The 26,691-nt window shown below is 45.0% G+C and overlaps 1 protein-coding gene across 8 annotated transcripts in view; it reads left to right on the top strand.

The window, feature by feature from the left end:
- Positions 1-26,691, top strand: part of LOC311253743 (uncharacterized protein) — a 47,792-nt gene that overhangs the window by 4,006 nt on the left and 17,095 nt on the right. Inside the window, exons 4-7 of one of the 8 annotated variants that reach the window (XR_014621856.1) lie at positions 14,877-14,996; positions 18,030-18,186; positions 24,782-25,416; positions 25,933-26,061. Coding sequence is in view for 2 of the 8 variants with exons in the window: in XM_084384224.1 (XP_084240350.1) it covers positions 23,437-23,555; positions 24,782-25,064; positions 25,360-25,393 (436 nt within the window). In the remaining 6 variants the exon portion in view is untranslated. Of the gene's footprint in view, positions 1-14,873; positions 14,997-18,029; positions 18,187-23,436; positions 23,556-24,781; positions 25,417-25,932; positions 26,062-26,691 lie in introns of all 8 variants that reach the window. The other 7 variants (XR_014621857.1, XM_084384224.1, XR_014621853.1 and 4 more) reach the window with 7 other exon arrangements.

The following is a 26,691-nucleotide window of genomic DNA, read 5'->3' as shown; positions in this document are numbered from 1 at the left end:
AAGACTAGTTCAGCTCAAGACCGAGACCAAAAGAAAACTATTTTTTTTTGCCATTTTGCACGAGTTGTAGAACATAAGCACCATATTGGGTTCAGCTGCTTAGTATAAATATGAGATTGTATTATTTCAACTACAGGCACAATAATACAGAGACAGTGCATGTATCATAATGCATCAAATATGTGTAGCAATTGCATGACCGCTATTTCTACACTATTTGAGGATTGACTTCTTGAGTGCTGTTAAGGACTGACATGACTATAGTCCCAAAGTCATCTAACAAAATAACAAGCCTCCAACACCACCCTGCACCTCAAAAAAAGTCTATGGGAAACATGTTGTGATTTAAATTAAATATGATTTAAATTGTACTTAATTTGTAGATGAAACGTGAATTTTAAATATAAAAGATACACACAATTATCAACTTGAAATTGCATTATTTCCAATTATAGTAGCCAAATTACACCGTATAATATCAGCATCACTGAAATGGCATAGGCCTAATGCTTAATCAATCACAACGATATGCAAATATTATTCAAAGGCCAATGATGCCATATATTTATTCAAAGGCCATTATAAGCACAATGTTTCCATGGAGGGTTTCCACACTGTCCAGGCTGACAGGGACTGCACTATGAGCGGTAAGCGCAAAGGAGGGGGGCTTGCTGTTTATGTGAACAACAGGTGGTGCAATCCTGGTCACATTACTATCAAAGACCGCATCTGCAGCTCGGATATTGAACTGTTAGCTGTGGCTCTCCGTCCCTACTATGTACCCCATGAATTCTCACATGCTATTGTCGTGGCTGTGTATATTCCACCGTCCGCTAACCCGATGTCGGCATGTGACGTCATCCACTCGACAATAGCCGGACTACAGACTGCTCACCCGAGTGCTCTCATTATAATCTCGGGTGACTTCGACCATGTCTCCATTAAAAAAACACTCCCGAAATTCACCCAGTATGTGACCTGTAAAACCATAGAGGAGAAGACCCTGGACCTGCTGTATGCTAATGTAAAGGACGCATACACCTCCACGTCTCTCCCCCCACTGGGAAGATCAGATCACAACCTGGTGCTTCTCACCCCCTGCTATGTGCCTCTAGTGAAGAGGCTGCCTGTGACCACAAACACAGTGAGGACATGGTCAGAGGACTGCTATGAGGCACTGCAGGGCTGCTTTGAGGTGACTGACTGGAATGTACTCTGTGAGCCACACAGAGAGGACATTGATGGCCTTACTGAGTGCATTACGGACTACATTAATTTCTGTGTGGAGGGCATTGTCCCAGCAAGGACTGTGCGCTGTTACCCAAACAACAAGCCTTGACTTACAAAAGAGGAGGAGCTGAGGGACATTCAGAGGGACCTGAATGTCAAGATCAAAGAGGCTAAGGACGGCTACAGAAGGAAGCTGGAGTGGAAACTCCAGCAGAATAACATGAGGGAGGTCTGGAGTGGTATGAGGACCATTACCGGCTTCAGACCAACTAGCAGTGGAGCTGAGGGTAGTGTGGCTAGGGCCAATGAGTTAAATCTATTCTTCAATAGATTTGACACTGCAGCCCTGGCCCCTGCTGGCTCTCCTGTTGACTGTCTCCAGCCACCACAGCTTCAGACCCCCCCTCCTCCTCCTGCTAGCACCCCATCCAACTTCTTGAGCACCTCACACCCATCCCCCACTCCTCACACCTACTCTGGCTCCCATGCTACCTGGCCTCCTCTCATTGTGGACTCCAACTCTCCCCCTCCTCGACCTGCACTGTTTACACCGCTTCATGTCAGGAGACAGCTGAGCAAACTCCCCGCCGGTAAGGCTGCAGGCCCTGACGGTTTCAGCCCACGGTTTCTCAGAGCCTGCGCCGAACAGCTCTGTGGAGTGCTTCATCGTGTCTTCAACATGAGCCTTAGCCTCCAGAAGGTCCCTGTGATATGGAAGACGTCCTGCCTCGTTCCAGTGCCAAAGACGCCGCAGCCCAGTGGTTTCTCGGACCGGTGGCACTGACGTCACATATCATGAAGACCCTTGAGAGACTCGTCCTGGAGCAGCTCAGGCCTATGGTCAGGCCGCACCTGGATCCCCTCCAGTTCGCCTACCGGCCCCGGATTGGAGTCGGGGATGCCATTATCTTCCTGCTGAACCGTGTCCACGCCCACCTGGACATGCCGGGGAGCACTGTGAGGGTCACTTTCTTTGACTTCTCCAGTGCTTTCAATACCATCAGGCCTGCTCTACTGGGTGACAAGCTGACGGCGATGCTGGTGGATCCCCCCCTTGTGTCCTGGATTGTGGATTACCTCACTGGCCGACCACAGTACGTGCGCTTGCGGAACTGTGTGTCAGATGCTGTGGTCAGCAACACCGGGGCTCCACAAGGGACTGTCCTCTCTCCTTTCCTCGTCACACTTTATACCACGGACTTCAGCTACCAGACAGATGTCCCCATTATGGACATCTAAATCTACCCAGCTCAAACCAAACTGGGGACAAGTAGTGGCGGCTCCAGAGATTTATTACTGGGGGGTCCATGGGGGGGGGCCGGATTGTTTATAGGAGGTGCTAGTGAATTCTGACACAACAAACACCAAAAAAATAATCTTAATAATAAGATTTATTGATCCCAGATTAATATACTGTACATAAGGGTTTTGTGTTTTGCTTTACTTCAATTATCAAAACAATCATACAATCAACCCAGTATTTATGTCCCCTAACCAAATAACATGACGGCACAAAACAAAAACAGCAGCTGATCACCATCACTCCAAAACTAAATAGAAAGGGTTCCAGATCTTGTCCGACTTGTGTTTCAGGCTGTAACATGTAACATCATAAGCACTGTGAATTATTTTAACAAGCACCACAGAGAACATCTGTAGATTTACAAAATAGTGCAACTGTGAGCAGCAACAAATGTAGCACAGTATATAGTTAAATATACAAAGCCATCTAACAAAATAAACTGTTACAGGCTACATAACTTGTGTGTCACTCCTCTTGTGTGTCCTATAAACTCCTCTCCACTCCCATCCTCCTCTGTTCTCCCCTCCTTTTAGGGCTCCACTGAAACTAACAAACAATAAGTAGCATAATTCAGACCTGTCAAAAAAGAATTGTGTACTCACTAGTCATAAGAGAATGATCCGCCTGTTGTTGTGATTAGCTGCGAAGCGGTCAATGACTGCATCCACATCCAGTTCTTTGGTCCTTTTTGGAGCTGATTGCCAGCACACCCAGATTGCTGGTTCGGGCATATCCACTTCTGTTCCTGAGGTAGGTTTTTAAACGCCGTAAGCAGGAAAAACTCCTCTCACATGCAGCTGATGTGATGGGCAGTGTCATGGAGATGCACACAAGTTTGCACAGGTCGACAAAAGCATCCTTGTATGTCCTCAATAGCACCAGCACATCATGGGTGGTGCTGACAACGTCCCCACTTTGTTTTTTCCTCACAATAAGTCTTTTTACCTGGTGAAGTTCTGCTCCAAGGTTTTCCTCCAAGACTCTACAGTGTTTAGCCATGGGCAAAAGGGCATTTTTGTCCATGAATGTCTTGTGTTTGGGGTTAACAGCTGCTGCTCCTTTCAGAATGTGGCAGCTTTCAGAAGAGAATCGCCTGTTCAATTCACTGATTAATCTGTCGATTACTGGGGAAAAAGCAGTGCTTGCAATAGTCATCTGAAGTTTCCAGTGGCTCTTTTGATCCTGTTTGGCTGTTCACCACAAACTCCAGCAGGTGGCGGGGCTGTTTTTTTCTCCTCACTTGTGGGCGCTGCATGTCAATGCTAAGTGACTCACACATGTCACTGGCACAGTCCCAGATTTTTGTCCATGTTTCAGCATTGCGTTTGTCATTGAGGGCATCAACAACTGCAAAGACCAGGTCAATGGCAGATGCCAGCTCCAAATCTGTGGCCTGTAGATGATCAGATAAGGTTTTTGTGAGACTAAATATGCTCTCCAGCATATAGATGTGCAGAACAAACTGTGCATCAATAAGTCCAATCAGTGATTTCGCTTCAGTAGCTCTATGAGCATTCGTCTGGTTGCTCACATCCACAAGAGTTGCTAAGATATAAGGGATTGTTCTTTTTATTGCCCACAGTGTAGAATATTGGCAGGCCCATCTGGTATCTGATAGTCTTTTCAGTTCTGCTGTTCGTTTAGTGGGCTCGAGTTCTTGCTGTTTCTCCATGAACACCTTGTGTGTCACTGCCCCAGAAAAAAAGTTGTACAGCATCTGGACTGTTGCAAAGCATTCTGCAGCTGGTTTCACATTATGCACACAGTCAACTAAAACTAAGTTTAGTCTGTGCGCTTCGCAATGGATGTAAAGTGCATGTGGCACTTCTTGGCGAAATTTTTCCTGGACACCGTTGTTGCACCCGGACATGACAGATGCCCCGTCATAGCACTGTGCAATGCATGCATTTTTGTCTATGTTGCACTTAGCCAATGTCTGTTTAACTGACTTGAGTAAAGACTGTGCATCCAAGCCATCTGCAGGGATAAAGTCCAGAAACTCCTCATGAATGTTGTCATTATTTAGGCAACGCAGAACAACAGATATCTGCTCTTTCTTGCTCACATCTTTTGTTTCATCCACCATTAGAGCAAAGTGCTCTCCTAGCTTAACCTCGTTGCTTACTTGTTCTCTCACCATGCTGGACATAATATCAATCAGCTCATTTTGAATATCATGGTGCACATATTTAGCATTACCGGGTCCACTAGATAATTTCTTTGACACAGTACTGTCAAATTTCCCCAGCAGATTTAACAGTTCAAGGAAATTACCTCTGTTGGTGGACTGCTCATCCTCTCTGTGCCCCCTCTGTCCAATCGTTTGACAAGCTGTAAACTGCAGTGACTCCACCACTGCTTGCATGTACTGCCTGTTTTCTTGTACAATCTTGCTATGTCCAGTATCAAGGTGCGTCAAAATCCTCGACCCGCTTTTCTGTTTTTCCTTAAACTCACACCATCCTTCCATGGCTAGTCTGTGAGAAGCACTTGCATTGTGCTGAGCCAGTTTCTCTGCTCCTTTTCTCCAGTTTGTGAACCCGGCATGGGTGAAGCTCTTTTCTGTGTGACTCGGCCCATGGCCAAGGTGGTGGAAAAAATGCCTACAGGCATGGCAAATGGCCTCATCAATTGACAGCGAGTATTGCAGCCACGAATACTGTTTGAACCACAAGTAGTTAAAACTCCTTAAAGTTGGCTGGGAATGGGATCCAAATCTCTGACGCATGTATGACTGGAGTTGAGGCCGCCTCGGTCCCTCTGCTGGGTCTTGGCTCAAATCCACAGGGCCACCAAGATTCCTGCCGCCCGTGACCACAGTTTCACCGCTCGTTGAAGCACGCCCTTCCATCTCGGCACCGTTCTCATTTTCGTGTCTGTTAGCATTACCTCTGGTCTCAGAGTCAGAGTCTGTTGTTGTTGGAAATAAACCCTCTGCGGATGCAGCAGTCGCCGCTGATTCCGCTGACGCCGTTCCAGTTAATGCCTCTTCCTTGTCTTCATCCTCCCCTTCATTCTCATTCTCCACGTTTGGCACCATCACTCTATCCTCCATGCTGGCGCTGGAATGTGTGTGTGAATCGCCGCAACCGCCATCGTCCACTCTCACTCATTTTTTTGGGATAACGAAAGTAAATCGGTCCATGATGCTAACTCGCAAGCTAGCGGTTAATAGCCTACGCCAAGCAACGTCAAAAGGTCAAATGTAACGTGCCGTCTGCGTGCGAAACCAGCCAATCAAATCACGTGACACAATAGCAGCAAGGGTCATCATCATTTAAAAAAGTTATGCCGGTGGCGGCAAGGAAGTAGATCCGATGATTAAATGGCTCCTCGGGATCCCCCTGCTCCATGTTGATCCATCTGAAGATCCCTGAGAACCTCTTCTCTAAAGACTTTTTTAGTGCTCTAACTATTGTCACAATCTGCGGCAGCTGCACTTCCATCTTGTTGAGGTAAGTTCCAGGACGGTGGGGACCAACATGCTGATGGTAACCACAATATCTCCTTCTGTGAGGTCTGTTGCCTCAGAAAAAGGCTCAAGCACAGTACAAAGGTCTTTCAGCTTGGGCCCATTCTCGGACCGAAAACGCAATATTTTCTGTATCACATTCGCTGCACATTTCTGTGACAGCCCTGTGGTATTGCTAGCTGCCGGGATAGATTTATTAGCCCCAAAGTGGGTCTCAAACATGTCTCTGACCTTAGAACTGCTGTGAAGCAGGGTTGTGAACTTGGTGGCCTTAGCAATGGCTCTTGCAATTACCTTCACTTCTTTCATGCCATCACTGACGACCAGTTGGAGCGAGTGTGCGAAGCAAGACAAGCGTTCACCTGATGACCACGGCTGTTCAAAGTCTTCTACGTCCTCCCACATCATTTCATCATCAAGGTCATCACTGTCACTTTCAGGTTGCTCTGAGTCTGGCAATCTCACTTTAAGGGCCCGCTTCATGTTGGATATGTTATCCGTCAGAATGAAGCTTATTTTGTTGCTAATGCCATACTCCTCAACAATTTCATCAAATTCTGAGGTGATTCGTGTCTTGTACTTATTTGTACCTCGTAATACAACAAACGGACCAGAGACCAAGACGTGTAGTTGACTCTTTACTGAAGCATCACTTCCTATCTGAACACTTGCGCATGCGCGCTCATTACATATCCAAACCTGCTCACTACATCTCCCCCTTTAAACTGAGACTTTCCACTTCTTTATAGAAAACTGAAATCATATGCTATTAAAGCCTAATGCAGATTTTACCTTCTACGCAGGGGAACAGATGACATGTTAACCATCACTGTAAACATGAGCATATATGTAAACTGGTTAGATTAACTGGTTGATTTCAATGTTACATCACTTATCACATCTCATTTTCTCTCTTTTTTTTTTTTTTTTTTTTGAACATTAAGGTAAGTACATAACCTAACTGAGAGGTAGGGTAGACTGCCTGATCCTCTCTGTTGTGGTATGGAGTTTATTCTGCTCCATGTATACACACAACACTAAACTACAAATTCAGTCTTTTCACAGGCTTGACTTCCCTGCCAGCCCTGGTGTGTTGTGCAGAGTCTGGCTGGTCCTTAGACGATGAAGGCACCACTCTCAGGTGAGAACGGTTTCTCCGGAGACTGCCGGTGGAGGTTTGAACCACATAAGAGCGTGGTGTCCCTGCTGAGCCAGAGACGACTCCTGTGTGTGTTGTGTTCCGTATCCAAACCTTCTGACCTGGCTTGAGAGGTGGTGTCTCCCGTGCTCTGTGTCGTCTGTTGTATCCCTCAGCCTGTTGTCTTTTCAGCTCCTGGTCTTTCAACTCAAAAGCCCTTAAGTCCGGCCAGGCTGGTGTGAGGGTGTTTGGACTCACCGGAAGGGGTGTTTGAATGTTTCGCCCCATCAGGAGCTGTGCAGGTGATACTCCATGAGCAAGAGGAGTTGCTCTGTACGTCATGAGTGCTTTGTGAGGGTCCTCACTCTTCTGCAGCAAGGCTTTGACAGTTTTTACTGCCCGTTCAGCTTCCCCGTTGCTTTGTGGGTAACGGGGGCTACTGGTTACGTGTTGAAAGTTGTAATCCTTAGCAAAATCTGCAAACTCAGTGGCAGCAAACTGTGGTCCGTTGTCTGTGACGAGTGTATCCGGCACTCCGTGGCGGCTAAAGATGGCTTTCATCTTCTCGATCACAGCTGTTGCTGAAGTGCGTGTAAGATTGACAACTTCAATGTAACGTGAATAATAATCAATGACAACTAAGTACTGACCCTTCTTCCACTCAAATAAGTCAGCTGCTAGCCGCTCCCAAGGGCGTGAAGGCAAGGGTGTGGTTATCAGAGGTTCTGTGGCATTTTGACACTCTTTAGCGCAAATTTCACACTGACGTACTTTCTCTCTGATTTGTGTGGTCAGCCCTGGCCACCACACTGATTCATGCGCCCTGGCCATGCATTTCACCATGCCTTGATGACCCTGGTGTAGTTTGTCCAAGATGTCGTTTTGCATGCTTAATGGGATCAGTATCCTGTTTCCTTTCATTAGCAGGCCATCTACCATCAGCAGGTCATTTCTGTATTGCCAGAAGGGCTTTAACTGTGGTGCCGAACTGTTTCTTTCCCACCCTGTGTGGATCAGGGAGGACAGCTGCTTACACACGGGGTCTTCCTCCTGAGCTCTCCTTATTTGTAGCAACTTCTCAGGTGAGGCTGGGAGCTGCTGAATGACCTCCTGGATATGAGCGTTCACGTCATTCTGAAGCACAAGGTCATCCTCTGTTGCTGTCGACTGTAGTGGCGCTCTTGATAAAGCGTCGGCTGCCACTAGGTTTTTTCCTGGTACGTGTATGATCGTGTAGGAAAAACGCATAAGTCGTAACCTAAATCGCATGATGCGAGGTGGGACGTCATCAAGCGGCCTTGAGCTGAGGAGACTGATCAACGGTTTGTGATCTGTTCGCATCACAAAGTGCAGACCCAGGAGGTAAGTCTGAAATCTTTCGCAAGCCCAGGTGACTGCAAGGGCCTCCTTCTCAATTTGGGCATATCTGCGCTCTGTCTCAGTCATACTGCGGGATATGAAAGCCACTGACCTCCAATCTCCTGAGTCTTGAAGCTGAGACAGCACCCCTCCTAACCCATACGAAGAGGCGTCTGCTGACACTCTTGTCGGTTTGTCTGGGCTGTACTGGGCAAGGACAGCAGATGAACTGAGCTCGTCTTTCACTCTATCAAATGCACTCTGCTGCGCTGCTCCCCACATCCACATGTTTTCTGCTTTCAGGAGTTCTCTAATAGGTCCTGTGAGCTCTGCAATGTTAGGTGAGAACTTTCCCACATAGTTGACCATTCCCATGAAGCGCTTCACATCGGACACGTCTGTCGGTGGTGGCATCTCCCTAATCGCTCTGATCTTCTCTGGATCTGCATGTGTGCCTTCTGCACTCACAACATGTCCAAGAAATTTGACCTGCTTCACGGCAAACTGACATTTGTCATTTAGAGTGAGGCCATGCTGCTGCAGTCTTTGCAACACTTTATGCACTCTCTCATCATGTTCTGTGGGGGTGGCACCGAAAATCAGGATGTCATCTGCATGACATAAGGTTCCCTCCAGGCCGTCCAGCAGTTGCGTCAATCTCTTCTGGAAGTGCTCAGGGGCCGACGATATACCAAAAGGGAGACGATTAAAGCAATAACGACCAAAGGGCGTGATGAAGGTGGTGAGTGGGGCTGAAGCTCTGTGCAAAGGCACCTGCCAAAAACCAGCAGTGGCGTCCAGTTTGGAAAAAATTCTAGCTCCGGCTAGTTTAGCTAGTGTTTCATCAACTGCTGGAAGAATATGTCGCTCCCTGCACACATTTTCATTCAGGCGGGTTAGGTCAACGCATATTCTAATTTTTCCATTTGGTTTTGGTACTACAACCATACCTGAGCACCACTCTGTAGCTTCCTCTATGGGAGAAATAACACCCATTTCCTCCATCCTTTTTAACTCTTCTTGGACTTTTCCCCTTAATGGCAATGGCACGCGACGTGGCACAGCGAGGGCAAAGGGAGAGGCATTGTCTTTTAGTTTAATTTTGTATTCTCCCTGTAGCTTACCTAAGCCAGTGAAAACTCTGGGATATTGTTCTTTGTAGCTTGTTTCCGCTGTTGTGATAGCCTGTACTGGATTGAGCAGGTCAAGGTCTTGTATAGCAGGTAATCCCAGCAAAGGAGTCACTAAACCTGGCACAACGTACACCTGCTGCTTTGCTACAGTTCCATTATGGCTAATCTCTGCAGTAAAATGTCCGTTTACCTCTATGGGAGCGTTGCTTGGTCCACACAGTCTTTTGGTTGTCGGTAACAGCCCCCCGTGTAGCTTTTTTGAGTACAAGCGTGCTGGGATAGCTGTCACTGCGGCGCCCGTGTCCAACTTGAACACCATCTGCTGGCCATTCACTGCAACTGACTTCTGCCAACATGTGTCGGATTTTGTACAATTCACTGTGCCCAGGAACAATGACTCAACTCTCTCATCCAAGTCACTTTCTTTAATTTCCTCCATTCTCATTTTAGTTTTACAGACAGCGGCGAAATGTCCCTTTTTCTTACATTTCTTGCACTCAGCAGTGCGGGCGGAACATGCATTGAATGAGTTTTCATGTATCCTTCCACATCTGCCACATTTATCATTTGCATAATTTTGCACTGTTCTTTCCTTCGGCTTAAAGCCACTCTTCCCATGTGGGGAGAATTTCTGTTTGAACTTGAATCCAACTGCATCCATGTTTGCCTCAGTGGCATCAGTGCTACTTCTTAATACAGGCTGTTGCTTTTTAATTTCCTCACTTTGTCGGATTTTCGTCGTAGCTTTCACAAGAGTTAGCTCAGAATCTAGCTGTAATTTCTCTGAAAGTGCGTGGTCTTTGATACCTACGACAAGGCGGTCTCTGATCATCTCATCTTTGAGAACTCCATACTGGCAATGCTCAGCCATTTTATGCACAGCTGTAATAAACGCTTCTGCCGTTTCTCCGGGCTCCTGGCGACGTTTGTTGAATTTAGCTCTCTCGTAGATAACGTTATGCTTGCAAATGAAATGCTTGTCAAACGCTTCTTTTACTTTGTCATAGTTTTTCTTGTCCCCATCCGACAGTGCTAACGTGTTCAGAACATCATCCGCCATATCTCCCATAGTGTACACTAGGGAGTTCCCTTGATACTCTTGACTTTTTTGATTAAGTCCTGCTGCTATGCGGAATCTTTCAAAGCGTCGGCTCCAATGTGGCCAACTACCAAAGTCTCCGAAGTCAAATGCTTCTGGTGGACTAATCGAAAATAGAGAATCCATTCTGTTTTACTTTCCGAAGGCTCCCCTCTGTATCATTGACCGATGTTGTGTCAACGTAGCTTCACGTTAGCTCTGCTAGTTCACTCACTTCACTGGAGTTGGCGAAAAGTTCTCTTCCCGTCGGTAAACTGCAACGAACCTTCCGTTTACTTGCGTCGGGTAGTTGCTTTCTTATCAGAGGCGAGGACGGTCACTTCTGACACCATGTCTTGTACTTATTTGTACCTCGTAATACAACAAACGGACCAGAGACCAAGACGTGTAGTTGACTCTTTACTGAAGCATCACTTCCTATCTGAACACTCGCGCATGCGCGCTCATTACATATCCAAACCTGCTCACTACAATTCGTTCACCACAGTGCTTCCCTGTGAAATGCTGACAATCCAGCAGAAAGGATTTTTAACTGTAGGAGTCCTTGTCTTCGCAGGCAATATGCGCAGTAACCCCAAGGAAGGAGCGAAGCCTCCTGTCAGACCAGAGGTCGGTTGTAAGCGCAACACTTGCCTGAGCTTCCACCGCTTTGATGATGTCATCCTTAACCTTACTGACTAGATAAGGTATCTGCTTCTCTGTCAAGCTGGTCCTAGACACAGGAGTGTATTTGCAGTCTATGACAGAAAGAAAGTGTCTAAAATTTGGATTTTCTACTAGAGACAGGGGCAGAGAGCATCCAATGACATGGTCCTGGAGGATGGCTTGTGTAATGGCCTGTTGCCTGGATGAATGGGCATATAAGTGGATTCTTTGTGCAAAGGAAGGTATTGTCTGCTGTGTGGTGTCTGCCATTGCCAGTGATGCAGGTCCTGCTTTGTACTCCAAGTACCTGCAAAATAGGGAAAGAGACATCTGTAAGACATCTGTTCATATTCAACCACAACCAACTGTCTTGCAAGTGATATGAAAATTAAGTGTACAGTCTGTAAGGGAAATTCTCCTTTGTGAGGTTGAGAGTTGCTAAATCTCAGAAGAATTGTAGACTCAGCGTGATGAATCGGATCTCTTTAATACATGCAGCATGGAGCGAAGACCTGAAGTGTTCTCTCCCGTCTTCCAAATGTTTCTGACTTAAACACAAAACAGAGTGGGGGGTTACAACATTTCTTCCCAGAACAATGACCCCTTGATGTTTGGTGGATCGTCTCTTTCCCAGGACAGTGACCCTTTTGATACTTCATTAGAATGTAAATTTCATCTACCATCTATCTTCCTGTAACACCCCAGACGAGAGGCAATTGTCTCTCGTCTGACTCTGACACTTACGGCAAAAGGGGTTTCTCCCCTTTTGCTCTCACATCCTGATATGGTGTTTACAGTATATTTCTTACTCAATGGAAAACTATTTAATTTCTCACAAGTCTAAACATCAGGTCTTTGCATTATGAAACCTAAATCCAATCCAGTATGACACATTAACAGATCATCTCTGTATTTGACTTCATCTTTTTGCATAACTGCAGCACTATGCCTGCTCCTCCTGTCAGCCAACTAACTCATGTGTATTGCTGCTGATAAGAAATGAAACCAATCTTAACAGAAAATACACTTCTGCTCTATAAGGTCTGATGTTGTTCTCTACAGAATCTGTAGCTTAAACCATTCTGCAGCTGTAGTGGCATGATAGGCTCATAGGGCCACACAGAAGTGGACTTAACCGTGTTAACCACATCACACATTATACATACATGTACCATAAGGCTGTGTGTGTGCGCGCGCTCTCACGGATTGACAGACTGTGTGCAGCGACACTGTGCCGTACCGTATCCACCCCCCCCCTTAAGACAGTGATGAAAGCCATGATCCCAAACAAAGAAAATACTTTCTTTATGTTTTACTGGATGACTGCGGTATGGAGAGTCCCACCATATGTGACGGCACAACACCTGACTTGGACATCAACTACATCGCATCTGTCACCACTATTGAAGAAGAACCCTGCTCAAGTCAGGACCCCAATGGCAGCGTAGTTGTTGGTGCTTTCCAAAAAAAAATGGCAAAAGAGTCTACAATAAGAGACACTTCTGTGTCTATTGCAGTAAGCCATACGCCAAAATTGCAAGGCATCTTGAAAGTGCACACCAAGATAAAATGGATGTGTCAAGAGCTCTTAGCTTTCCAAAGGGATCCAAAGAGAGAAAACAACAGCTAGAATATATTCGTCACAGAGGCAACTATGTTCATAATGCTGCTGTCATGGAGTCAGGGAAGGGGCAACTTGTCCCATTGAAACAGCCACCAAAAGAAGTGCAGGCAACTGATATCATGAGCTGTGCGTACTGCCAAGGACTCTTTACAAGAGAGGTTCTGTGGCGACATGTGCAAATTTGTAAACTCAAGCCTGGGTCAATCAAACCAAAGCCCGGAAAGAACCGTGTTCAGGCTCTGTGTACATACACATGTCTTGTGCTTTTGCATATGAACAGGCACTTGTGGGAAGTTTTCAGTGCTATGAATCCCAGTCCTTTCAAAGAAATTACAAAAAAATGGCCGCGTGAGTTTGGAGAGCACATGCTCAATAAAGGTGGGATGACAGCAAAAAATCAACAGTGCACTTGAGAAAAAATGTGTGAACTGGGACGACTGCTGGCTAATGCCAGGAAATTTACATATTTACATTACACAATTTACAATAACAAAGATGGAGGATTTTATTAATTATACCTAGAGTTGGTCAGAGCTGTCAAAGTGACATGCGGCTATGAGAGCAGCACAAACACTTTTGCCATTCCGTTACTTGCAACTAAACTTGGAAACTCTCTGGTAAAAGTCAGTAAGCTCATCAAAGCTCAGGCGCTAATATCCAATGATCAGGAACTTGTGAAGCATGCCACAGAATTCCAGCAAGTGCACAGTGAAAAGTGGAATGCAATGGTTTCTGCAACAGCACTGAGGAACATTGTTGAAGCCAAGTGGAATGCACCAACTGTAATTCCCTTTACTGAAGAAATTCAAAAAACGCATCGGTTTCTAAATGACTTCCAAGGTGAATGCAGTGGTGCGCTGTCCGAACGTCCTTCTACAAAGGCCTGGATAGATCTGGCAAAGGTCTGTTTAAAACAAACCCTGCTATTCAACAGATGCAGGGAAGGATGCATTTTTGTCAAGGGACACATCTGAGCCCCATGAGGATTTGAACTGGGCACTGTCTGCAGAGCTTTTTTCCACCTCAGACATTTCTCAACGATTATCATCAGAGGAAAGCGAGGCAGACCAGTTCCAATTCTTCTGACTTAAAAAATGCTCTGTGCATTAGACATCCTTGAGAGGCTTGAGGGGTTCTTAAAGACAATTGTTACATGTTTGCGAGACCTGCAGCTATGTCACACTTCCATGGTTCAGACTGCATTCGTGGCTTTGCAAATGCGTGTGGTGCAAAGTGTCCCAAGGCATTGACATCAACCAAACTGTGAAAGCATTCTGCGACCCTTTCAACAGTCCTGAACAAGACAGACACGGAGATGGACCAACTGGCCAACTTTCCACGACATCAGACTACATCGTGAGTTCTATCGACTCGCTGAGAAGACGCTGCAACTCGCGAAGATCAGCAAAGTTTTTATGGCACTTGAGCAGGAAAGATTGGTCGAGTTCCATGACAAGAATTTGAATGAAATCACAATTGATCCAAATAGTATGTTTGATTTCCATTCTCCTTTGTCTGCAGGAGACATACCAAGCTTATAAATCTGGTCAAACAAAAAGAATGGTAGACAAAGTTCTGGGTAGTGTTGATAAAGATGGGTGCAGAGAGGAAGGAAACCATTCACCTTCTATTGATGGTATTTTTTATTTAGTTTTTAAGTAGGTTGTTGTACCATTTATTTTTGTCTCATATTCAAGATGACGTCTTTTATGGTACATTTCCTCACAACGTTCAAATACATTTGCAAATTAACACAAATATAGAATTTTAAAACTTTAATCTTTTATGGCACTGAAGTGTTTTGACACTTTATGGTCAGCATTGTTACAGCACAACTGAAGAACATATCTGACTAAATTATGTATTTCAGCAGAAAATAATGTTGCAGGTAATGAGGGGGATAACATCCCACTAACACGCAAGAGACGCAAACAACCATCAGCAGAGGATGGCGCATATTCTGGAGATGGTGCTGTAAGACCTTCTTGCAAAGGTGAATTTTTACACAAGATCAGTAGATGAAAAGCGTTTGAAAATAAACAAAAGATTCCTTCCATCTTTTCAACCCTGAGTTTGGGGGTGCAGAGGCATTGTTGCTGATCAGGTAGAATAAAACAGTCACAACCTGGTATAGTTTACTGCAACCATTACTTTTACTGAAAATATTTGAATTACATTATCCCAATTCTGCTTAAATTCTTCAGTAACATTTGCAGTGAAAGATATTTCCTTGTAAGTGTGATATTATTTATTTTACTTTAAGTATAGGTAAAGTAAAAGATCAGAATACTACGCCCACCACTTCAACCAAAAATATAGAAATATAGACACTGCATTGGCTGCTGGATTGTACCTCAACGTCGCCGCCATATTTGACCTGGCAAAGACTCGCCTGTGCACGAATACAAATAAACAAGGGAACTGTGGTTTTTCTGGGTGAAAAGTGCTATAGCATTGTAATTTCTCAACTGGTTTTGAGAGTAGTAAAAAAATAGTAATAAACCATTGAATATAAAAATGGCTCATTGAAATTAGTTGAGAAATTCAAATGTTATAGTGCTTTTTAATCATAAAAAGCTCTGTAAGCTTTACTTATATACATTTACAGGCCAGTCTTGCCCAGTCTGATATGGTGGCGAAATTGATGTATTGCGGTAATAAACCAAAGTCAGTGCAGCATGTACATGTACATGCCTTTTGTAAGCAACATTAACACGTCAGACTAAATAAGAGCTTGAGTCCCTGTGAGCTTCAATAGATTAAACAGTGTTTAAAAGATTGGTTAATTGAGCCTTTTTTCAGGTAAATACTGGATGTAATTCAGTGACAGTGAAGAAGTTGATTGTAAATCAGTTCTACAACATTCAAATGCATTTGCAAATGATGAATGCAAATACAGAATTTTAAAACTTGAATCTTTCATAGCACTGAAATGTTTTGACACAATTTTTTTTTTTATGGTCCGCATTGTTACAGCACAATTGAAGTATTGTCTTGTGACGAAGAGGACATCGTCACCTTGCTTTGCACACATGGCACCACGCACTTTGGACTGAGTGTGACTACAGTTTAATAATTGCACAGACACTTTAAGAGGAGCACCAGCACTTTATTGGAGATTTGCACAATACATTTTAACACTATTTTTTGCACATTTGTATGGATATGTTTATCGTATTTATTGAACGTTTATTGTCCTTGGTCGGGTCTTGGTATTGCAGGTGGGTGCTGTGTGTGCCACGCAGCTCCACCTAGAGCAGAGGGACAGAGGGTTAACAGTGCATAATAATTGTTAATTGCTTCAACAAGGAGCTAAGCTAAGAATTTGTATTGTGTTGCTCAATAAGTGCATGCAGTGAAGAAGTCAAGTGTGTTGTGTACTCACCAGTCTTGTCTTCAGGGTGTGCAGTCAAAAGGCTTCCCCCAGTAAAAAGGTAACCAAGCGTAAATTGGTGTGGGGGTGGTGGATGTGTGTATTGTATTTTAGTAAATGTAATATGAAGTGGGATGTGTATTTTTTTTGTTAGGGGAGGCAAATGAGGGTGTGTATATAGGTTACTGATTAGGTAGTGTAAATATAGGAATAAAAATGGTGGATTAAACATGTTGATAGGCAGTGGATCCCTGTGGATGGAATCTTCCAGGGTCATTAGCTGTGACACCAGCTGTCGTACTGATGTGTTTATGCTGTTTGCTGAGATGGAGGAATAAAGAACCACCTCTGTGACCCACCTTAAACCTGCCTGTAGATCATTTTTTGCTGCACCATCCAGCCGTAATTGTGGTCATTCTCACAAGTGGTGTCAGAAGCTGGGGCCCACGTTACAGCAAAGGATGCCAAGGCAGGGGAAGAAAAATGTCCAAGAAGAACCAGATGAGGGGCCCTGCGGAGCAGGTGCTCCAGACACCATGACGGATGCTAAAACAGAAGACAAGCTGGATGAATTAGCAGGTATGGTGAAATCACTCATGCGAGCACAAACGGAGAGAGACCAGCAAAGAGAGAAAGAGTCCTCACTTCAAGAACAGCGATGGAGACGCATGCAGTATCAAGTCTCCCAAATGCAGCAACAAGTTAACATGAGGAGAGAAGAACAAAGAACAGAGCCGGACACTATGGATGAGAGTCAGCGCCCACAAATAAATGATGAAAATTATGGTGATTTTGATGACCCAGATGAAATGATGAGCCAGGCAAGTTGGGTTGTCAGACAGAGGGAACTCAAGCTACTGCCATTATGTCCAGATGATGACATTGAGCATTTCTTAACAACATTTGAGAGAATGGCCCAGGTTTGTCACTGGCCTAAAGATGGATGGGCTGTGCGTCTGGTCCCTCTGCTCACCGGCAAAGCCCGCAGTGCTTGTGTTCTGATGGACATGAAAGAATCTGAAAGATATGAAAAAGCTCCCCAGACAAGAGGACATCTTCCAGACCCGCTGCATCCGGAAGGCTAAGAGAATTACCAGAGACAGCACACACCCTGGTCACTGCTTCTTTGCCCCGCTGCCCTCAGGAAGGCGCTACAGAACACTGAGCGCCCCCACAACAAGACTAAAAAACGCCCTTACCACAGAGCTGTTACACTACTGAACTCCACCCCCCTCCCACACTGAAACCCCCCCCCATCAACACACACTTACACACACACATTGCACTACTGGTCCCTTTAAGGCTTGGACTTCTTTGCACACATTTTAATTATTGTTATATTGTTGATTGTTTTCTTTATATTTTTATATTTATTTATATGTACAAGGCAGCTGGAAGGCTACTCCAACAAAATGTCATTGCCTCGACAATGACAATAAAGACTATTCTATTCTATTCAAAGTTAAAGCAGCAATTCTGGCAAAATATTAAATTACACCTGATACTTACTGCAGAAGATTCCGGTCCCTCAAGTTTGAGCCTGGTGAAACTCCAAGAGAGCTGTATGTGCATCTAAAAGACCTTTTTTGCAAATGGGTTAAGCCAGAGAAATCAACAGTTAAAGAACTAGTTGACACTATTATTCTTGAACAGTTCCTGAGGATGGTCCATGCAGAGCTGGAGATCTGGATCAGAGAGCATGACCCCAAGACAGCAGAGGAAGCTGCACGCCTGGCCGGCATCGTCACATCAGCCAGAAAAGGAAGCTGAGCTGCCACCTTTGGCTGGGAGAACCACCAGGTCCATTCAAGTAAGTCCTCTGGGGGTAAACAGGGGCTTGGTCAAGTCACGAGGTAGATGGTTTTCAAGTGATGGGCAGTTTACTCCCCAGGCCACAAGCTATGCTAAAAGTCGATGTCAGGTGTTACCACTGTAATGGTTTAGGGCATAGAAAACCATTTTGCCCAGCTTTGAGCCACACTAAACCATCTTTCCTTTATTCTGCTCCAAGGCCAGCTACAGTGGGTACAGTGAGGGACGCAGGCCATGCAGCCCCAGTTCTGATCAATTGAAAGCGTGAAATAGCATTACTTGACTCTGCAGGTTTTCAGACTGTAGTTTTGTCCGGTTTGGTCCCCAGAGATAAATGGAGTAAAGACAGATCACGGATAAGCTGTATTCATGGAGATGAGCATGTTTATCCTACAGCTGAAGTTTATCTGACTGTGGGGGGGGGCAGACTTTAATGTTGCCTGTGGCATTAGCTCCAACATTGCCATACACTCCAGGCCAGTGGTTCTCAACCTTTTTAAGTCGCGACCCCCAATTCAATATGCACTGCTGTCCGCAGTTGAATACATTGTGATCTCGTTGATCTGCTCTGTACATGCGACATCTATTGCACGTCTGTCCGTCCTGGGAGAGGGATCCCTCCTCTGTGGCTCTCCCTGAGGTTTCTTCCGCATTTTTTTTTCCCTGTTAAAAGGGCCTTTTTTTGGGGGCAAGTTTTTCCCCACTCGAATCGAGGGTCGAAGGACAGAGGGTGTCGTCTCTGTACAGATTGTAAAGCCCTCTGAGGCAAACTGTGATTTGTGAATTTGGGCTATACAAATAAAATTTGAATTGATTTGACCCCCCCCCACCCCACCCACACACAATCAATACACCGTAGGCTACGTCGAATTTACAAATCAGACAAGCACTTATGATCACACTTCAGCTATTAGTTTCTTTATCATTTTATTTTGAAACACTTTTGAATATTTTCAAACAAGAGTCTGACTTTTCACGTGAGTTACAGACCGACGATGGTCGCTACATCCCATCATATTGCTGGTAGTTGAGCCGGTTAAAATGTAAACAATTAACGCAAACTTTTTTTCTTTTTAATGAAATAAAATGATAACCAGCACATGCTAATTAGGAAGCCTTAACAAAACACACTGGGGAGAAAAACTGCCCATGTTTCATTTTAAACATCTATGTTGCTGAGAGCTTAAACATGAAAAAGAACGTCATAACATTGTGTCATAACAACAACTTAACAAGTTTTGTTAAAACAAACTCCTAACTCTATAAACGTTGTCTTCTTTTTTTTTTCTTCACAAAGCCAAATAGCTGCAACCACTATGTAATGTGATGGCTGGGCCTTTTGTTTGCCTCTTGTTTGAACAGAGCAGCTGCATTCTTGGCTTTATGTTAGACACGGCCACGCGAAGATCACTCTCAACTCTGAGGAGTCGTGATCTGTATTTGTTTTTCAGTATTCATCTGTATTTTGTTGTCATTCATCTGTATTTTGTTGTCAGTGCAGAAAAGGTCTTTTCACACAGATATGTGGATGCAAATGGAAATAGTACATCGGTTGCAGCTTTTGACAGTGCTGCGTACTTTGTTGCTACTGACAACCAGGACTCTTCCAGTGCGCATGCCGAGATAGCAGTCTGTAACGTGCGGTCAGAGGAGAGATCTAGCAGGGCGTCCTGCAGCTCTGATGGCAGGTGATGTGCGGTGGAGGTGGTGAAAGGCTGGCATATCCAGTCGTACTTTTCCGGCGTGTCATCATTTGGGAAGTACTTATTGAAACTTTCAAGCAGGCTTCTGAGGTGAGAGGCAATAATTCCTTTCATAGTTTGAATGGTTATGTCGTAACTCTCCATAAAGTCATCAAGCTCAGGGAACATTTCAACACTTCCCCCTTGCACTCGCACAGCCCACCACTTCAGCTTTCTCTTAAATGCCATGACCTTATCAGAGAGAATAAGGACATTTGTGTTTGGGCCTTGTAGGGACAAGTTTAAGCTGTTTAGTTTGTCAAAAATGCTGGCTAAATATGCGAGGCTCGTGACCCACTTTGGGTCAGTCAGATAGTCAGCAAGGGGAGAACTACAGTCTGATAAAAATATGCGGACCTCCTCACGCAGTTCAAAGAGCCTCGTTAAAACTTTGCTGTGAGAAAGCCACCTGACCTCTGTGTGAAAGAGAAGTCCTTCGTGGTCTGATCCCATTTCATGACAGAGTGTGGCAAAGAGTCTGCTTTGCAGTGGCCGTGATTTAATGAAATTGACAATCTTAACTGATGTTTGGAGGACACCTGCCAGCAAGTGCTTCCCTGTGGATCATACAGTGCAGAAATTTCACATGGGGGCTACCTCTAACACGCAGGCCCTCAAACCTTTTCTTGCCCCCTGCATAGCTCCAGCTCCATCTGTGCACACAGAGACACAGCTCTCCCATCTCAGTCTCTCTTTTTGTATGTTACTGTTGAGCTTGTTGAAAATGTCCCGTCCAGTGCATGTTCCCTCCATTGATGAGCAAAACAACATGTCCTCGTAGCTGTACCTCACAAAGGCCAGCAGCTGCGCATCTCCTGACACATCTGTGCATTCATCAATTTGCTCTTCCTCACTCTGTCAATGAGTTGCTCTTTAATGTCATTTGCTATGTCCTGAATGCGGCGCCCCACGGTGTCATTTGACAGGGGAATGGTTAAAGAGTGTTAGATATTTTCTCCCCATGCATTGCTCTTGTGATTGCTACAGCTGCGGGACGGATGAGACTCTCCGCAATCGTGTGAGCCTTTTTCGATTGAGCCACCAGATATGCGACCTCATATGAAGCTGCCAGGGCCTTAGCAGGGACTGTAGAATATTCACTCACCACTGTTTTTTGCCTTTTTAGTTCTTGCTCCCTGCGCTGAAAAAAATCAATTGGCTTATAAGTTAAGCTGCTGTGTTTTGTCTCTAAATGTCTTTTTAGTTTTGCTGGCTTCAAGCTCTCAGTGCCATATGTTTCTCAGGTGGTGGTTCTGGTGGCTGATCTTGGGACCCCTGCTGCTGACTGTCTTGTGCTGGAACACTTTTTCTTTTAAGCCATCGCTCCATTTTTCCAGCTAGCAAACTTGCTGCAGCTGTGGCTAAAACAACAACGCGCCTTTTTTCTCTCTCTTTTTCTTTTTTTATTTCCCCCCACGGTGAGAGGCGGGGTAGAGAGAGAGCCGTGTCTGTATGTGTGAATGAGAAGGGCAGACATGCAACTGGTTTTGAGTAATAAAATGCCTGTTTGAGACCAACCGCTCGTCGTCCTTGTAACATCCGGTTGGACGCTCATTATTTTGCGCATTTATATTTTTCCAAAATGATTTGGCGACCCCCAGAAATCATCTCGCGACCCCAATTGGGGTCAGGAATGGCTGCTCTAGGCGATGATGTACCCACACTCTATGACCTTATGACCCCGCCAATATGCAAACCTGACGGGAGCAGTGAGGAGGATCAGAGTTCAGTAGCCGATTTCAGTGAGCCATTGAGTGATTCAGTCACATTGCCTGTGTCACCACCAGAGTGCAGAGGGAGTCCTCAGAGAGCTGCCTTTCTTTGAGGTAGACTGGGAAGCAGGGCCAGTTAAACCTCACAAGTCACAAGCACAGTGAAGACGGGAGAAGCTAAAGGGTTCACTTAGACAAGGAGCACAAAGCTCTCCTTAACCACCAGAACTGCTTGATTTTGAGTTTCCCCCAGATTTGAGCTCACTGCAAAAACAAGATGTGACACTGAAGCAGTAGTTTGAAAAGGTGACAGATGTGGAGGGTGTTCAACAAAATAACCCAAGCTGTTTAGATGATGACACCTACATGGTGAAGGAGGGTCTTCTCTATCAGAAAAGGGGAAAAAACTGAGACTTTAGCACTGCCACAACAGTTCAGACAGAGAGTTATGGAGATGGGGCATTCAATTCTATGGGCAGGTCACCTGGCTTTCCAGAAAACTCTGAACAGGATTGGAAGCTGCTTTGTTTGGCCAGGGATGTACACTCAAGTCTCTCAGTGCTGTGCTTCCTGTGAAACCTGCCAACTAACCTCTGCTAGAGGAGTTACACGTACCCAATTACAGTCTTTGCCCATCATTGATACACCTTTCGAGAGGATAGGCATGGACATTGTAGGCCCATTTGAGAAAAGTTCCTCAGGCCACCTTTACATTTTGGTCATGTGCGACTATGCCACACGGCACCCTGAAGCCTTCCCTCTCAGGTCTTTCAAAGCTAGACAAGTAGCAGATTGCCTTTTACAACTTTTTTCTAGAGTAGGCATACCCAAGGAGATTTTAACAGACTGTGGGACGGATGGGCTGATGGAGCGCTATAACCAGACACTGAAAAACATGCTGCGCAAGTTTGTGTCTCACACAGGTTCGGATTGGGACTGCTGGCTGCCATACCTGCTGTTTGCGTACAGAGAGGTCCCATAAGCATCTACGGGCTTCTCTCCGTTTGAACTGTTGTATGGGCACCAGGTGAGAGGACCGCTGGACCTGCTGAAAGATTACTGGGAGAGTTCGAAGCCAGAAGGAGAAAATGTGGTAGCATATGTGGTAAAAATGAGGGAGAGACTGGAGAAGATGATGGCGCTTGTACATGAACACATGGAGTCGGCTCAACAAAACCAGAAGGTGTGGTATGATCAAAAGGCCAGAGAGCGGGTCTTTCATCCAGGCCAAAAAGTACTGTTGTTGTTGTTGCCAACCAGTGAAAGCAAGTTGCTGACTAAGTGGCATGGACCATATGAAATCAGCAAACGTGCGGGTAAGGTCACACATGAACTTTTTATGCCGGACAGGTTTAAAAGATACCAGACTTTTCATGTTAACCTGCTTGAGGAGGTCCAGGTGCGTTCAGAGCCTGTGCACCAGCAGCTTTTGGTCCGTGAGGTGCAGGAGGAGGATACTGTTGACAAGTTCTTCCCAGCTACCACCACAACAGCAGAGGGCCCAGAAGTGGACCTGTCACATCTGTCTCTCACCCAGCAGGCAGAGGCGAAGCCCCTGCTTGACCCAGAACTCTTCAGGGAGACACCAGCTTTCACCTGACTGGTGCAGCACAGGATTCGGCTGAAGGGAGATGCCCCAGTGCAGTAGAAAAGCTACAGGATTCCTGAGCGGTTGATTCCTCTGCTGCAAAAGGAAATTAGGCTGATGTTGGAGCTGGGAATAACAGTGAGTGGCAGGCCCATTGTATTGGTCCCAAAGAAAGATGGTACTCTCAGATTTTGTATTGATTTCAGATACCTGAATACAGTGTGCAGCTTTCGGTACATCACCACACTGGACCTCAGCAAGGGCTACTGGCAGGTTGCCTTAGCACCAGATGCCAAGGAGATGACAGCTTTCAGAACACCATTTGGTATGTATCTGTTTAAGGTCATGCCATTTGGTCTCCAGGGGGCGCCAGCCACGTTTTAAAGACTAATGGACCATGTTTTGAGGGATTTATCTGACTGTGTGGCTGCATATTTGGATGATGTAGTTATTTTCAGCCAATCATGGGAGGAGCATATGGTGCACCTGCAACAGGTGCTGCAGAAAATAGAGGCACCCCCATCTACCCCTCAGACACTGTCATTAAGTTTGCCGATGACACGACTGTAGTTGGCTTGATCTCAGAGGAGGATGAGACAGCTTACAGGCATGAGGTGGATCATCTCATACAGTGGTGCGGAGCAAACGACCTCATCCTCAACACCTCTAAAACCAAGGAGATGATCGCTGACTTCTGTAGGACTAAGGTGGAACCGTACGCACCCCTCCACATAAATGGGGAGACGGTGAAGGATGTAGAAAAGCTGAAGTTTCTGGGAGTCACACTGTCGAACCAGCTGGCATGGACGAACAACACCATGCAGCTGGTCAATAAAGCTCAACAGAGACTTTTTCCTGAGGAAACTGAAGCGGGCCAAACTACTCCTCAACTTCTACAGAAGCACCATCGAGTCCATCCTGACCACCAGCGCCACAGTGTGGTACGCCAGCTGTACAGCCGCGGAACGCTACAGTCTCTATCGTGTGGTGAAGGTGGCTCAGCGCGTCATCAGGTTGAAGCTCCCCGAACTGGACACCATTTACACAAAAAGGCTCAACAAGAAAGCCCTCAGCATCCTTAGAGACACCCCACACCCGGTCACTCCATGTTTGAGCTGTTACCATCTGGCAGAAGGTTCAGGACAATCAGAACCAAAACAAACAGACTAAGAAACAGCTTCTACCCCAGAGCTGTTGCCTACATCATCCCACTTCTATCATAACAGTCACTGTTATACACACGCATGTTATACATGCTGCTGCTATCACTTATTATTATTATTATTATTATTATTATCATTATTTGAAGCTGCACTGATACCTTTCTGCTGCACAGACATTGTATTTTATATATACTGCTGCTCTTGTCTTGTTCTGTTGATCTCCATGTGTGCCTTTTATGTTTTTTAATTTTTTTTAATATATGTTTTATATTGTCTAACTAATTGTCTTTTACCGAGAATAGTCTAACAAAGTTTCATTGTACACCCAGTATAATGACAATAAAAGATTCATTCATTCATTCATTCATTCATTCATTCATTCATTCAGACGGACACTTTTGGAGTGGGCCTGGGAGCAGTGTTTCTGCAGGAGGTGGAAGGAGAGTCGGAAGCTGCTGGACAGAGAGACAAAGGTACTCTACAGTGGAAAAGGAGTGCTTGGCGATGAAGTGGGCCATCGACACCCTCAGATATTATCTGCTGGGGCGGCACTTCTTCCTGGAAACTGATCATCGGTCTTTGCAGTGGCTTTATCGCATGAGGGATGCCAACATGCACATCGCTAGGTGGTACCTGGCCCTGCAGCCCTATGACTTCACGGTGCACTACAGGTCAGGGAAGTCAAATGTGGTGGCGGACTGTCTGTCCAGAATGTCAGAGGAATGAGGTACTGTTCTCTTTGGGGAGAGGGAGGAGGAAATCTGACGAAGAGCACATCGTCACCAGGCTTTGCACACATGGCACCACGCACTATGGACTGAGTGTGACTACATATGCAGAGGAGCAACAGCACTTTATTGGAGATTTGCACAATACATTTTAACACTGTTTTTTGCACATTTGTATGGATATGTTTATCGTATTTATTGAACGTTTATTGTCCTTGGTCGGGTCTTGGTTTTACAGGTGGGTGATGTGTGGGCCACGCAGCTCCACCTAGAGCAGCGGGACAGAGGGTTAAAGGTGCATATTAAATGTGTTAATTCCTTCAACAAGGAGCTAAGCTAAGAATGTGTATTGTGTTGCTCAATAAGTGCATGCAGTGAAGAAGTCAAGTGTATTGTTTACTCACCAGTGTTTGTCTTCAGGGTGTGCAGGCAAAAGGCTTCCCCCAGGAAAAAAGACAAAGTGGGATGTGTATTTTTGTTGTTAGGGGAGGCAAATGAGGGTGTGTATTTGTTACTGATAAGGTGGTGTAAATATAGGAATAAAAATGGTGGGTTAAACATGTTGATAGGCAGTGGATCCCTGTGGATGGAATCTTCCAGGGTCATTAGCTGTGACACCCTATAAATGGGGGCCATTTTAACAACCTGGGGGAGGTGGTACTGATGTGTTATGCTGTTTGCTGAGGTGGAGGAATAAAGAACCACCTCTGTGACCCACCTTAAACCTGCCTGTGGATAATTTTTTGCTGTACCATCCAGCCGTAATTGTGGTCATTCTCACATGTCTGACTGAATATTTTGTATTTCATAGAACCATCAGCAGAGTAAACTATTGCAGCTGATGAGGGGGATAACATCCCACCAACACACAAGAGACGCAAACAACCATCAGCAGAGGATGGAGCATCTGGAGTCGGTGCCAGGAAACCTTCTTCCAAAAGTGAATTTTGAAACATTTTCATTTATTTGGAGTAACATAAGTAGATCTGGGTGTGTAAAATAAATTTAAAAAACGCACGCCTCAGTCTGGTGGCACCCTAGTACATTTAGTCAAGTAATGTATTTAATTACAAATTTGAGATACTTGTACTTAAATTTAGCCTTTTCTTTTCATATTACTTTTAAAGTTCCACTTTACTACATCTTAGAAGCAAATATTGCACTTTTTACTCCACTACATTTATCTGACAGCTATAGTTATTACCAGTTACACTGGAAATTATTATTTTTTTGCACAAAAATGAAGGGCTTATACAATATGGTTTGTTATAAATTCAAGTATTCATCAGTTTTTACATATATTGCTTATATTTGATTAATCAGTTGATTGACAGAAAATTAATTGATAACAATTTTGATAGTGGTTTCAGTTATTTTTCCAGTAAAATCATGTGGTTGCCGCTTTACAGCTGGTATGACATTTGCTGCGTTTCCTTTAAATCATTTCATTGTATTTATAATGTTCAGGTTTGGACTGGACATTGTGAAGGTGTCACTTGGGCCTCTGGCTTACTGTGACCACAGTTCTCAATATTTTTACCGATCAAAGGATTAATGGAGAAAACAACCA

This window comes from Pagrus pagrus (assembly GCF_965226575.1).
Source record: "Pagrus pagrus genome assembly, contig: HAP1_SCAFFOLD_40, whole genome shotgun sequence".
Classification (NCBI taxonomy): domain Eukaryota; kingdom Metazoa; phylum Chordata; class Actinopteri; order Spariformes; family Sparidae; genus Pagrus; species Pagrus pagrus.
Note: the sequence above shows the minus strand (reverse complement) of the source record. Positions and strands in the feature narration are given on the sequence as shown.